Consider the following 13,888-nt stretch of genomic DNA (forward strand, 5'->3'; position numbering starts at 1 on the left):
TATTTAGATGTATCCAAGCACGCTAAGCTCCTTCAGGAACCTTATTTATTTATGAGAATACTTTTTTACTTGTTCTTCAGCCAAAGAGGATTTCCAGAGTGGTTTATAAATATCAGTGATAAAAGAGTCCCAGCCCTCAGGCTTCTAATCTAAAAGACATGACACAAAAGGAAAAGGGATTGGGAAGGAGGAAGAGGAGGAGGAGGAGGAGGAGGAAAAACAGCAAACCCAGGCACTAGTTCTTATTAGAGTCTTGCAGTTCACAGGCACTTCTGTATACGTTTTTCCTCATATTAAATTAGCACATTATCTTTGGACAAAAGTAATTTTGTGAGAATGCACTGGTCACTGTATTTAGACTGTGAAGTGACAAAGAATCTGGAAAACTTGAGAATCTCCAGACTGTATATGCTGGCAATAACCATGTATGAAATTAGATATTTAGAAGGCTTTAGTACTAAATCATTACCACTTTGAATTCACCATAAAACCTGCATATCACAATACTGTGTCAGTAGCCTATAATACAGATTTGAACCATGCTTTGGCATATTTAGTTCTATATGCAGCAAGTGTCATCAGATAAAAGGTTGTTTAATCACCATGATGGACTGGATGGCATTACTGGCATTCCAATAGGATGTCTTACACAAGAGTAAGTGTGTCTGTCATTTTCCATTTCTCATTATGCACATCTTCCCACATGTTTGGGAAAAGTGAATGCCAATTACATTGCCTTCAAATTTATTCTAATATTTACATTTATATTTTCCTTGAAAGTGTTCAAATGTTGCTTTTTTAAAAAAATAGATCCTTACCTCCCACACGATCACCAAATTATCAGGTTCTGATCCATTGCCTTGAATGCCACTAGGATTGTCATCTGGCTCTAAAAGTTAAATATTTATATTTGAATAAGTTTTCCCCCTGAGTAATTCAATATTATCTATGGTCTAAGCTGATAACGGTAAGTCATAGTGTTTATTTACTTGCAGCTTTTGTAAAGTATTGTTCAGAGACTTCACTTGGTTGGCTCCTTCCAATCTCATTGACAGCTATTACACGGAATGAATAATTAACATACGGTGACAGCTTTAACTGCACAGTTGTGTGACTCCCAGGTACTTCTGTCTGGTAGTTCCATATCCCTGGTTCACGCATAGCATCTTCATATTCAATGACATACACTGTATATAAATTGAAAGAATTTTACTTCAGAAATCATTACTTTCTCTCAAACAACAAGCCAAATAGAATTATTTCAGACTGAGTAACTCAGTTGAGGACAACCCTATGTCAAGATAAAGCAAGATTTTCATATGCTTGAAAAGAGAAGGAGTGATCAAGATTCCCTTGAAAGCCAGCAGAACTTCCCACAAGCAGACCTTGTCACGGCTGTATGAAAAGACATTTAAAGGTAGGATAGGGCCTGATGAAAGCATGCAAGAATATCTCTGGACAGTAGTGGTAACAGATCAAAAGGATTAAAAAGTACATCAAATATACTATGATAAAAGTTAATACCATACGTGTTATCAATATGCAAAAGTAGAGGAAGCTGCTGCTTCTGATGGATGGGTAGTTTATATTACTATTTTGTACTGTAGTTTAATGCCTATATGAAGGTACTGTTTAGAACATATTTTATGAGTGAGTTAACTGTAAACCCTTAATGGAACAGGACTTTAATTTTATTTTGCACAGGGGGTGCTAAAATAGAACTGTTAATAAGATAATTATAATTGAATGGCATAATGATTTAGAATCTGAGAAAAGAATACATTACTTATATGCAATATGTTGTTCCTCTATTATTCTGTTTAGTGAAATTACAGTCCAGTAAATTTATCAAACCATACTTGTAATAGGGCTATTATTGTCATTGCCCGGGATCCATGTAAGCTGAACATTTCTTTCTAGATGATCTGTCAGTTCCAAATCAAAAGGTGGATCAGGACGATCTGTATCCCAAATAAACACAAAGATACAAACAGTTACTCTCTAGGGAAAATCCTAATTTTCAGCATGTAAAGATGATTTAATGGTCACTAGCATGCAACTGCAATGAAAATGAACAACCGATTTTGCTGGGAAACAAAGTAAAAAGAAAGCAAGAATTGTTACAAGAGTTCCAATGCCGGATTTTGTTTTGTATTAAAAAAACAACGAAAGTTGAGTTGGAATAGTTAACCAGCAGTTTCAGTTTACGATTAATGACTATGAAAACAAGCTTTCTCGTACACAAAAAGGAAAATAAAAAAGCATACATATTTATAAGGAAGAAACTGTTTCAGAATTACAGTGATCAGAAGCATTCTGATAAGACATGTTTTCTTACAGTAAAAATTATGTTGTCTTTTATTAATTTAAATCCGAAATAATGTATTATCTCCAATGTGTCCTTTTTTATTAATCTGTAGTTAACACTCTGGACAGCTGTAGCATACACATTTTAAATTTTTTTAATTGTCACATTCTCTTCAAATTGCAGTGAGTGTGTTCTTTTGAGGGTGGGGACCAGGGAATTTAGCAAGGCATTTTCTAATCCATGCCAGAATAAAGCAATCTGTAGAAGAAGCCATGACATGACAAAGAAGCCATAATACGCTGTTCATCATATTGTTTGCGAGTGTACCAGTGTATATCTTTGTAATTTCCTCCCCAGAGAAGCTCAGCTGGTGCCAACTTCGTTCTCTTTCTGGTGCAGTTGAATAATTTTTTTATTTTCCCCAAGTTATTGTGTATTCATACCCTCTTGCTGCTGGGTTTATGGGATTTTAAGAACTACCTGTTGTTAATGTTCTATTTGTTTTACATTTTAATATTGATTACTGGTGTTGTAATGGCTTATTTAAATTGTTGACTGCCCTGAGAATTCTTCAGGGTTGAAGAGCAAGATATAATTATATTAACTAAAGTTTAAAAATGCTTGCATGGGAATTTGTGGAGAGGTGGCTTGGAATTAGCCCTGCTGTTTTGTTGAAAGATGTACCTTCTTTTTTCTCTAGTAAACAGGTTTATACTTCCAGCCTTAGTTTATCTTTCACAAATAGATGACAGGGAAACTGGGAAGAAGTACAGTATTTTTCCTACACTGCAAGGACATACTGAGCTTGGCTCTCGCTGCTCCTTCAGTGTTCCTGTTAAAGCTAATAGACCTCCTCCTAAACAGTGAACCTCCCCTGCCTTCATATGGTAATACAGTATAATATCTAGGGGACTTCTGAGATAAACTGGCAGGGCGGTAGTGGGTTTGGTACAACTTTCACTCCCAGGCAACCAAATCCTAAACTAAAAGGTCTCCCAGGAGAATTTTCAGCTCACCTTAGACATAACTGATGAAACATCAGTTTGCTGATTCTTTTAAGTTGGGTCTTGGCAAGCTGAAAAAAGGTGGACTTGTGAGACTCACATAAGCATGCAAAAAAAATAAATTGTGGTATTCAATGGAGAACACAACTCCTCAGAAACTTCACTTCAATCCCGACTTGCCAAAGATCATGATGACTAAAGAAATATAAGCAAAGTGTCTCTTGGAGAAAAACCTACCAACTATATTCAGTGAGCAGTTGAAAGCAGACGCTAATCCCAATACATAGGCATATGGCAAAGGCTCTCTAGACAAAATGTTCCTACTCTTATGCATCCTCCTTTAGCATTTTTTCTGAAGTATTATTATTACCAATACATGGGTCTTGAACCATGAATTCTAGCACTGGGACCCTGGCACCTTACTCTCTGTGCCAGCATGATAGCTTGCCAGAGGAAGACTTGTTCACCTGCTTTCTCCTGAGCATTAAAGCTTTTCTACACAAGGCTGTCAATCAACTGTTAATTGGCTGTATCTCCTTTCAGTTTTAGCACTGCATAAGGAGTGTTTCCTTTCCTGTTTTTCTGCTACATAACCACTAGGTGGCACTGTGGTATAGCAGAATAGTGCAAACACACAAGTAAAAAAAGTATTTTCTTTTGGTTTTACAATTAAATACTACACTTTCCCTGCTCTAAAAAAAACTCACCAAAAGTGCTGTGTGGATACAGAAGCAAAACTGGAGGGTCACAAAGAACCCATAAACGATTGTCTAAAGAATCCATAAACAACCATGAGTAATGATGAGTGTACAATGTGTCATTGCAGCGAATAATGGGGGGGGGGATTATTGGAGATACCAACTGAGTAGGAGTTAAGTGACAGAAGGGATCATCAGGGCTCCACTTGGATCCTATAAAGAAGCTCATTCTGGTCTCTGGCCTCAGTTTGAGCAAGTCATTGCTCAAGCACAGACTGAGCTTTCAGACTGTGGGTCCCTTCAAACCTGCTTGATGGCTTCTTGGCTGGCTTCCTGGACTACCTCCAGACTGCCAGTCCAGTCTTAACATACAGGCCAAACTGCAAAAGATGTAGAAGTTTAAGGTGATCTTTGAAAAATTTGGGTGTTAGCTCTTGACAAGCTGGAAAAAGCTGGTATTTACGTACTTCACAAAATCTAAGTTTACGTAAAAACATCTACTTTGATAGCTGCACTGAGTTCTATAAAGCAATCTATGCTGGTCAACTAAATAAAAAAACTGTATGCCATTATGTGCCAGAATGAAACTAAGGATGGTTTCTGAAACATAGTTTTTCCTGCAATCCATCTTCAGAATGTACATCCTTTGAACATGATACTGTGCTGAAGAATCAAATCAGTGGCTTTGACTAGTGTGTTTAATAATAAGATGTACATAATTTTGTATATAAGGGCATCATTTCCTCTTATAAGGGAAAGGAAGTGACTGGTGCATGCAGAGAGAAAGCACATGGAGGCATGGAGAATTTCAAGGTCAAGGATAACAGTAAGAAGCCCATGCTCAGCAGAACTTAGCATATTTAACTCCTATCCAGATCAAAGGATCTTAAATGCTTAGCTATAAGTTTACCCCTTTGGGGAATTGTATCCATTTTTCTATTCTCCATTTAACAATTGAAGAATAAGTCAAAAGCCCACAGAAAGTCTCTAAAGGAATGCTAAATGTTATTTAGCTTAGAAATATGTATATACTTGGAAAAAACAGTATTATACTATTAAAAATGCTCAAAAAGTGTTGCATTTTACACAATTTTAGATGAAATATTTACTCAATTATTAGAAATATTTATCCTGAACCACAGGTTGTGTTTAACCATAATAATGAAACAGTTTAAGCATTTAGCTCACAAGAATAATGGTAATGCAACACTAAATTCTCATCAGATTCAAAGTAAGTGTGTAAAATGTAATGAAACAGAAAAAAGGAAAGAAGTTTTAAATTGAAATAGGCAGAAAGTTTAGGACTATTTGGGTACATGATGGAAATGAGATGTTTTATTAGTTTACCGTAAACAAGAGGTGGAGCTGTTGGAGGAGCTGAAAAAGGATATTAATATAAAGTATATAATCAGTGTTAGTAGCCAGAAAGCACAAGAGCTGTATTATTAGGTTATCATTACAATGACTGAATATTATAAAGCAAAATTAATTTTATATGGAGAAGTATATATTTCTAATCACGCATGGGATTGGGGTCAAGCTGAAAGAAATGGCATACAAAATTAACCATGTCCATTTATTTGAGATCTAAACAACCTTCCACAAAAAGGTGATATACTATTACAAAGCTCAGATGTGTTAGCCTTATTCATGAAAAAGTCAGTAACTAACAAAAAGTCTTGCTAAACTTATACTGAACCATAACAGAACTTTTTCCCCATGGCACACAGTGAACTGAGATTTGGTTCTTTGGTTCACTCTCTAACACATTTATTTCCCAGGAAATCATAACCACAATAGTAGCATATATGCCTTCCCTGCTGAGCTGACACTTCCCAGAGCAAGGTTGCTAAATATGTGGATCTGTATGTACTAGAGATGTCAGAGAATTCCGCCACGGATCTCGGTGAGGCCGAATGCCAGTGCATTCGGCCCCCTGAACTCTGTGGCAGAACGGCCTGCCCCCCCGCCCCCCCGCAGATCCCCCCCGGGACGAGATTTACCTGGGGCGGATGTTCCGGACGGCGGCGGCTCCAGCAGCGGCTTCAGCAGCGGCGGCAGCTGGTCTTCCGACCGGCTGCTGCTGCTGCCGCCATTTGCAGTCTGTTCCCCCCCCCCCTTCATGATAGGCTATGTAAAGACTTACGTAGCCTATCACGTCTGGGTTAAAAAAAAAACGCGTATGCAAATGGTGGCAGCTATGGCCGCCGCCATTTGCGTTCCTTATTTTGGGCCGTCTTAGTCTACGTAAATATTTACGTAGAGTAAGACAGTGAAAATAAAGGGGAACGCAAATAGCGTCCACTACGCTATTTGCATTCCCCTTTCTTGTCTTCATCTTAGTCTACGTAAATATTTACGTAGACTAAGACGGCCAAAAATAAGAAACGCAAATGGCAGTGGCTGTAGCCGCCACCATTTGCATATGCTTTTTTTTTTTAACCCAGACGTGATAGGCTAGATAAGTCTTTACGTAGCCTATCACGGCTGAATTCAGGGACGCAAACGGCGGCGGCTACGGCCGCCACCATTTGCAACTCTGCTAGCCAAGCGGCCAGATGTCCAGCTGCTGGCAGAGCCGGCTGGCGGCTCCGCGAAATCCCCACGGAGCAGAGCCGGCCGGCCAGGATTCCGGGGGGAGGGACGGAGCGCCTTCCCCTCCCAGCGAAACCCGGCGGAGCCAGGTAAGCGGGGTTTCATACATCCCTAGTATGTACTAGCCTACTGTTTGTGGCGAAGTTTTCCTTTCCCATTTAGCAGCTAGTTGCACCCACACCCAGCACAATCATATACAACAGTCTTGTTTCTGTGTGCAAAATACTGATCCTTGATACAGTACCTATCTAAAAATACTGCTTCCCAACTTGAAGGGAAATATATAATGGGTTAAAGCAAAATTAATTAGATTAAATCTACAGTTTCGAACACATCCCTGAAAGAGATTAAGGAACTTCAGAGTGTTTTCCCTAACAACTACAGACAGACACAGATTTTTTTTTAACTTAACAAGCAGAAACAAATGGTCCAGTCCGTATCCGAACCAGGCATATCAGGACCTGTGCGTGCAGAGAGAGCTTGCTCAGAAAACCCAGACATCCAGCACACAGAGCTATGTGCACTGTTGTCTGTGTTGGATCATTTCCACATGGCTGATTCCATCAGCTTTGACAGCAGCTTTTCAAGCATGTGGGAACTAAATCCTGGACTCTTCTTCTCCTCTCAAACTTATGATCAGCGTTTTCAAAGCATCTGGGAGTTGTGCATATTTATTATGTGTATAAACAAAGGATTGTATCCAATGTTAAGAGTAGACCCATTGAAATGAATGGCACTGAGGTTACTCATGACTAAACTCAGTCCCATTCATTTCAATGGGTTTACCCTAAGTAGGACTAACATTGGATACAATCCAAAAAATGAATGAACTGGGGCTGAATCTATACATAGCAGTTTTATCATTATCATACTGCAATGATAACTGTTGGTACAGATGATACCAATGGGCACCAATAGTTATCACTGCAGTATGATAATGGTAAAACTGTGATGTGTAGATTCAGCCTGGGAAACCTTTTTAAAGGGAAAAAACCCATATCTAAATAATATAGGTAGGATGAAAAGAAGGATGAGCCTAAGGACAGCCAGGGGATCTTCCTGCTCCTCCTCCCTCCTGTGGCCTCACTGTGCCCGTGAAACTCTCAGGGACAGCATGGGATAGGCCGCAAAGGGCTGCATTCGAGAGGGAATGAGCAGAAATTGAGCGGGGGCACCTTGCACTAGTGGAGCTCCTGGTCATACAAGTTGCTCCTGTCCAATTTCTGTTGATTTCTCCCTCCCACTGCAGCCCATTGCATCCCATCCCACACCATTCCCTGACCCTCAGGAGCAGTGTTTCAGGGGACACACATGGCTGCAGAGGGAAGGAGAGGGCAGGAAAGCCAACCAGCATGAGCACCCTTATGGCTGATGTCTCTTTGGATTCACCTCTTATCGGATTTGATTAAAAGCCTTCAAGGAGTTAGTACTTGTGGCTATATATGAAAATCTGTGGCTTAGAATCCAAGATACCATTTCACTAGCAACTTGACAATTATTTCAGAAGATATGTTTCTGAATGTATGGGAAAATCAACCAATTCAGTTTATATAATTCTCTAAATTTTCCTAAAGAAGTTAAAGTTACACTATCACATTAGCTTAAAAACAACATTTTCCACAGTAAGACAGCAACTCATCTTTCCCCTAATTGTATATTAAGAGAAATCTTACCAACAACAGTGAGCACAGCACTTGCAGAAACACTGTCCAGAGTAGTATTAGCTATGCAAGTATATGCTCCACCATCTTTATCAGTGACATTCATAATGGTCAAGTTGGATTTACCAACAGTAAACCTGTAATTACAATAGATTTAATCACTCTATTGCTGCATATTACTCTAAATATATATTGTGGCAAAATAAAGTGAAACTTAATTGTAATATGAATACTATAAGGTATTTGGATATGGTCTAGTCCTGCTGCTATGAAGCAGTATCCTTCATGCATTAAACAAACTAGGCCACACATCAACCCCCTAAACATTTGCCTGTAGCACCTAAACATAGTGTACCAAAAGCAAGAACATACATTTAGTAATTTTCCCAAAACATGAATTAGGATATGTTTTCTGTAGATGAAAAACATACTATCTAGAATGGCCACACTATTTTCAATTAATTAATTAGGACAGAACAGTTTCAGAAATGTAGCTATTTTAACGGCTGTAGCATAAGCATCACTTTTAAATTAAACTCAACTAATTCTGTAGTTACCATTCGCAAACTTCTTCTGGCACCTTTATTTATGGAGGAAGCAATCCTATGGCCGCTAGACAGTGGCTAGACAGCCACAGGATATTCAGTTTTCCGGGAACTGACCTTGGAGCCCACGCTCTGAGGTTGGTTCCCAGAGAACTGACCTCCCCCCACGGCCCTGTCCTCCGCACTTGAGGAGTGCAGAGCGGCCAAAAAGGGGCATTCCTGGAGGGCGTTCCAGGGGGGGGGGAGGTGGAAATGCCTGTACAACACCTCGTATGTGTCGTACAGCAGCCTCCTCCCCCACTTTGCCCTCTTGTGGCTACACAGCTGCAATCGGCTGTCTAGCAGAAAATGCAGGGCAGAAGAAGTGCAGAGGGAATGATCCCCTCCGTGTTTCTCCTGCCCTGCATTGGACAGGTGGTCGCCTCTGAGTTCAGAGGTGCTGCCTGTCTGAATAGGATTGTGCCCTTAGTTATTTTAACTGAAATGGACATTTAAAGTGCAGTTATATCTGCTTTGGGGGTGAATGCATGAATATTTGACTATTTGTAGGGCCCCTTTTCTATTGCTTGGGTTGTCGTATACATAGGTGATCTAAAAATTCCATAGAATTTTGCAATGATAGTAAAGTATATTTTCTAAGATTGTAAATATTACTTTAGATTGCAATTCTGCATTCGGTTAGATAAAGTCAAGTCCTACTGAACTCACTCCAAACAAATCGTAAACGAATGAGTTCTCTACTCATTCAGAGCTTGAGGCAGGCCAGGGTGGAGGGGATCAATTAAGTTCCAGCTTTTGGCAAGGCACATGGGACAACCATTGGTCCTCTGGACACCTATTAATTATTGGTCAGTGGTACATCAATTGCCAAAAAAAGAAGCATATTTCTCTTTATTTCTACCTGAACTGGACAGAATATCTGACAATCTTTCCCCTTCTTCCTCATTCAATAATATTAACAATTCAAGAACTTGACTAACTTTCTAATAACTAATTGTTTTGTCTGCATTAACAACTTTATATTTACTAACTCCAGACTTTGCGCAAGGTTGGTTTCTGATACTTTGCAACTTGGCAGAAGTTCCAGAACAGCATCAGAAAGAGAGGGAAGAGAATCAAGATTTGAGGAACATGGCCTATTAGAACTGCTGAAAGAGACAAGAATGGAATTACCCGATCAAGTCGAATTTAATATAGATCCTTCAGAATGTAAGCAGTCTTCAATTATTTATTATAATGATTTTAAAAAAATTAAGCACCTTTGTAAAGATGTAGGTGATTTTGTTAAGATTACAAGATTAAATAATGCAATTATGAGAAAAGCACTTGAACAGCACAAGCCTCTGGTGAAAGGCATTGCCTGAAAAAAGAAATGTAACTTCGATACAGCATGATTCTAATGAGGCATTGGGGGAATGTGGCAAATGGGAGTGCTTTTGCCACTGCTTCTAACAACAAATTGTCTTTTAAAGCAAGGAAAAAAAGGCTGTTCTAGCTCCTACCCTTCTAGTAATTCTCAGCCCCTGAAAAATACAGAGAATCTCCCTTCCTGAGGAAAACACTGAAATGGCTGTTCCAAATTTTCTGTCTGGGAATGGGGCGGTGAATGGGAAGCAGCCATTCAAGCCCACTGTGAGTCCTGAATGTGAGTGAGTCAGCTTTTTATTTTTTTATATAGATAGATAGATAGATAGATATAGATATAGATATAGATATAGATAGATTGATTCAGATGGCAGAGCATGAAATATCAGCAGTAATCTCTTACTACTTCCTAAAAATAAGAGATTACTGCTTACTAAAATGGATGGACTAAGAGAAAGGCAAAGTATTACTGCAATCCTAAAAATTTAGGAAGAAAATTTAAGTTCTTGTTTTAGATATATGGCTTCTACCTCTGAAAAAGAGGGATTATATCTTTCCCATCTTATTCCAATGATACCTAATTCCAATGAGATTATTTCCTAGTCCCACTTTCATTGATAAGGCTTGTGGAAGTGGAAATACTAAATAGTTCAATATATGTGTACCACAACCAGATATTTTACTGATGAAAGTACTAGGCAAATCTGATCACACTGGATTTCCAATGAATTATTTAAAAACTGATAAAGAGTGTTCAAACTACCGCACAATTGCGCTCATTTCACATGCCAGCAAGGTGATGCTCAAAATCCTACAAGCTAGGCTTCAGCAGTATGCGAACCGAGAACTACTGGAAGTACAAGCGGGGTTTCGAAGAGGCAGAGGAACTAGAGATCAAATCGCCAACATTCGCTGCATCATGGAGAAAGCACGAGAATTCCAGAAAAACGTCTATTTCTGCTTCATTGACTACGCTAAAGCCTTTGATTGTGTGGATCACAACAAACTGTGGCAAATTCTGAAAGTGATGGGAGTACCAGACCACCTTACCTGTGTCCTGAGAAACCTGTACGAGGGTCAAGAAGCAACAGTAAGAACCAGACATGGAACAACCGATTGGTTCAAAATTGGGAAAGGAGTACGACAAGGCTGCATATTGTCACCCTGCTTATTTAACTTATATGCAGAGTACATCATGAGAAATGCCGGGTTGGATGAATCAGAGATCGGAATTAAGATTGCCGGGAGAATTATCAACAACCTCCGATATGCAGACGATACCACCCTAATGGCAGAAAGTGAAGAATATCTAAAGAGCCTCTTGTTGAGGGTGAAAGAGGAGAGTGCAAAAGCTGGTTTGAAACTCAACATTAAAAAAACTAAGATCATGGCATCTGGCCCTATCACTTCCTGGCATATAGAAGGGGAAGAAATGGAAGCAGTGACAGATTTTACTTTCTTGGGCTCCAAGATCACCGCAGACGGTGACTGTAGCCATGAAATTAAAAGACGCTTGGTCCTTGGGAGGAAAGCTATGGCCAACCTAGACAGCATAGTAAGAAGCAGAGACATCACCTTGCCGACAAAGGTCCGTCTAATCAAAGCTATGATTTTCCCAGTAGTAATGTATGGCTGTGAGAGCTGGACTATAAGGAAGGCTGAGCGCCGAAGAATTGATGCTTTCGAACTGTGGTGCTGGAGAAGACTCTTACGAGTCCCCTGGACTGCAAGGAGGTCAAATCAGTCCATCCTAAAGGAAATCAACCCTGAGTGCTCATTGGAAGGACAGATAATGAAGCTGAAGCTCCAATATTTTGGCCACCTAATGCGAAGAGAAAACTCCCTGGAAAAGACCCTGATGCTGGGAAAGACTGAAGGCAAAAGGAGAAGGGGACGGCAGAGGATGAGATGGCTAGATAGCATCACGGATGCAATGAATATGAACTTGAGCACGCTCCGGGAGAGAGCGCAGGACAGGAAGGCCTGGCGTGCTATGGTCCATGGGGTCACGAAGAGTCAGACACGACTGAACGACTGAACAACAACAAATTTTAAATGGTATGCAATCTCAGGGTGGATTTTTTGTTATTAACTTCAATTCAGTCTTTATTTGTGGACCATTTGAGAGTTTAGCATATATATGTAAAAACATATGATACCTTTACTTAGAAAAAATGAAGGAGGGTTTATTTTAAATGAAGAAGAGTTATTAACTGACTTTGAAAATAATTATAAAAATATTTATTTCTTGGACAAACCAGATCAAAGCCTAATACAGGCTTTTCTTCAATGGTAGACAGTGCAATCTTAAACCTATCTACTCAAAAGGAAGTCCCATTGAGATCAATGCGGCTTACTCTCAGGTAAATATAAGGTATAGGATTGCAGCCTAAATATTTCTAAGATCATAGACAATTTTTGGAAAACCAAATTGAAGTAAATAGTGGTATTTAGAATGCTCAACTGAAAAAAGCTTCAGGGATGTATGGATGTCCTTTTTAGTTTTACAGGATGTTTTCAGTCATGCTGTTAGGACAATGGACTAGAGCTGGCTTCCCCAACCTGGTGCCCTGTAGATGTGTTGGACTACAACTCCCAACATGAGCTGGGGGATACTGGGAATTTTAGTCCAACACATCTGGAGGGCAGCAGGTTGGGGAAGCCTGGACTAGAGTTATTAGTGGTGTAGATAGGTAATTTTGGACCTTGTACTTAATCATCTTATGTCTCCCTACCTCCCACCCCTTTAGACAGCCATGTGTATTACTTCAGTTGTGGAGCACAGACAACGAACACTTCTCCTCTCTCTCCATTCCTGCCATTCCATGCTTTACAACTGCTTCTACATTCCCGATATCTCAGAAGGGAAAAAAAAAAATCTGCCAACCCTGATAAGAACTGAAATACTCTGAGCATGTGCAGTAAAAAGGTGTTTGGTTCTGCTGCCCTGAAGCTAAACACTTGTGAATAAGCACCATTTTGTTGTAGAAAAGGATAATATATATTGACATTAAAATTATCAAATGAGAATCAGTAACCATATATATGGCAAGTCAGCTAACACTGAAGAAAGTACATTGCAGTGAGCAGAGTCACTCCCAGTGGACCTCGGCATGCCCATGCTGGCTCAGGTGCCGAGAGCGGGCCTGTTTTCAGTGGCTCCCATTACCTACTGCTCCCTGGGGGGGTCATTTTGGGGCCCTTTGTGTTGCATGACCCTAGACCTTGGCCCTGAGGTCCAGTCCTGAGTACTATTAACACTATTATTGCTCAGGGAAAGATGCCAGATACTTGGAAGGAAACAAGATTATGGTCATCCCTAATCTAGATAAAAATCCAGTTTTGCCTTCTTTGTATTACCCATTCTCCTTACTAAATTGCAACTTTTTTTTTTTGACTGCTGTCTTATCTAAAGGTTATATGTGGTCATGCCCTATAATGTATATGTGAACCAACAAGAAACGGAAAATGGTGTATACTATAAGATGATAAATATAAGTGATTATATAAACTGGAAGATGATCAAAGCTATAGTTACATTATTGAAATGGAGAAAGCTTTTGATCATGTGAAGTGGCCATATTTCTTTTAGGTTTTAAACATTTTGGATTTAGTGCAAAACTGCAAGAATTCTGGTTAATGGAATGCCACAGTTTAATTTAACTAGAGGTAACATACAATGTTGCTCTTGTATCAATATTTATTAATTTGT

General features: G+C 39.5%; 1 protein-coding gene across 33 annotated transcripts in view; it reads right to left on the reverse strand.

Annotated features, from left to right (window-relative positions):
- NRCAM (neuronal cell adhesion molecule) overlaps positions 1–13,888 on the reverse strand; it is a 218,278-nt gene that overhangs the window by 51,179 nt on the left and 153,211 nt on the right. For all 33 annotated transcript variants that reach the window (XM_084810717.1, XM_084810713.1, XM_084810723.1 and 30 more), the window contains 4 exons: positions 8,279–8,403; positions 1,860–1,961; positions 990–1,187; positions 819–889 (listed from right to left, as the gene is read on the reverse strand). In XM_084810717.1, coding sequence (XP_084666843.1) covers positions 819–889; positions 990–1,187; positions 1,860–1,961; positions 8,279–8,403 — 496 coding nt within the window. The remainder of the gene's footprint in view (positions 1–818; positions 890–989; positions 1,188–1,859; positions 1,962–8,278; positions 8,404–13,888) is intronic.

This window comes from Heloderma suspectum, chromosome 7 (assembly GCF_057233095.1).
Source record: "Heloderma suspectum isolate Gila_16-S chromosome 7, 16-S_ref, whole genome shotgun sequence".
Classification (NCBI taxonomy): Eukaryota; Metazoa; Chordata; class Lepidosauria; order Squamata; family Helodermatidae; genus Heloderma; species Heloderma suspectum.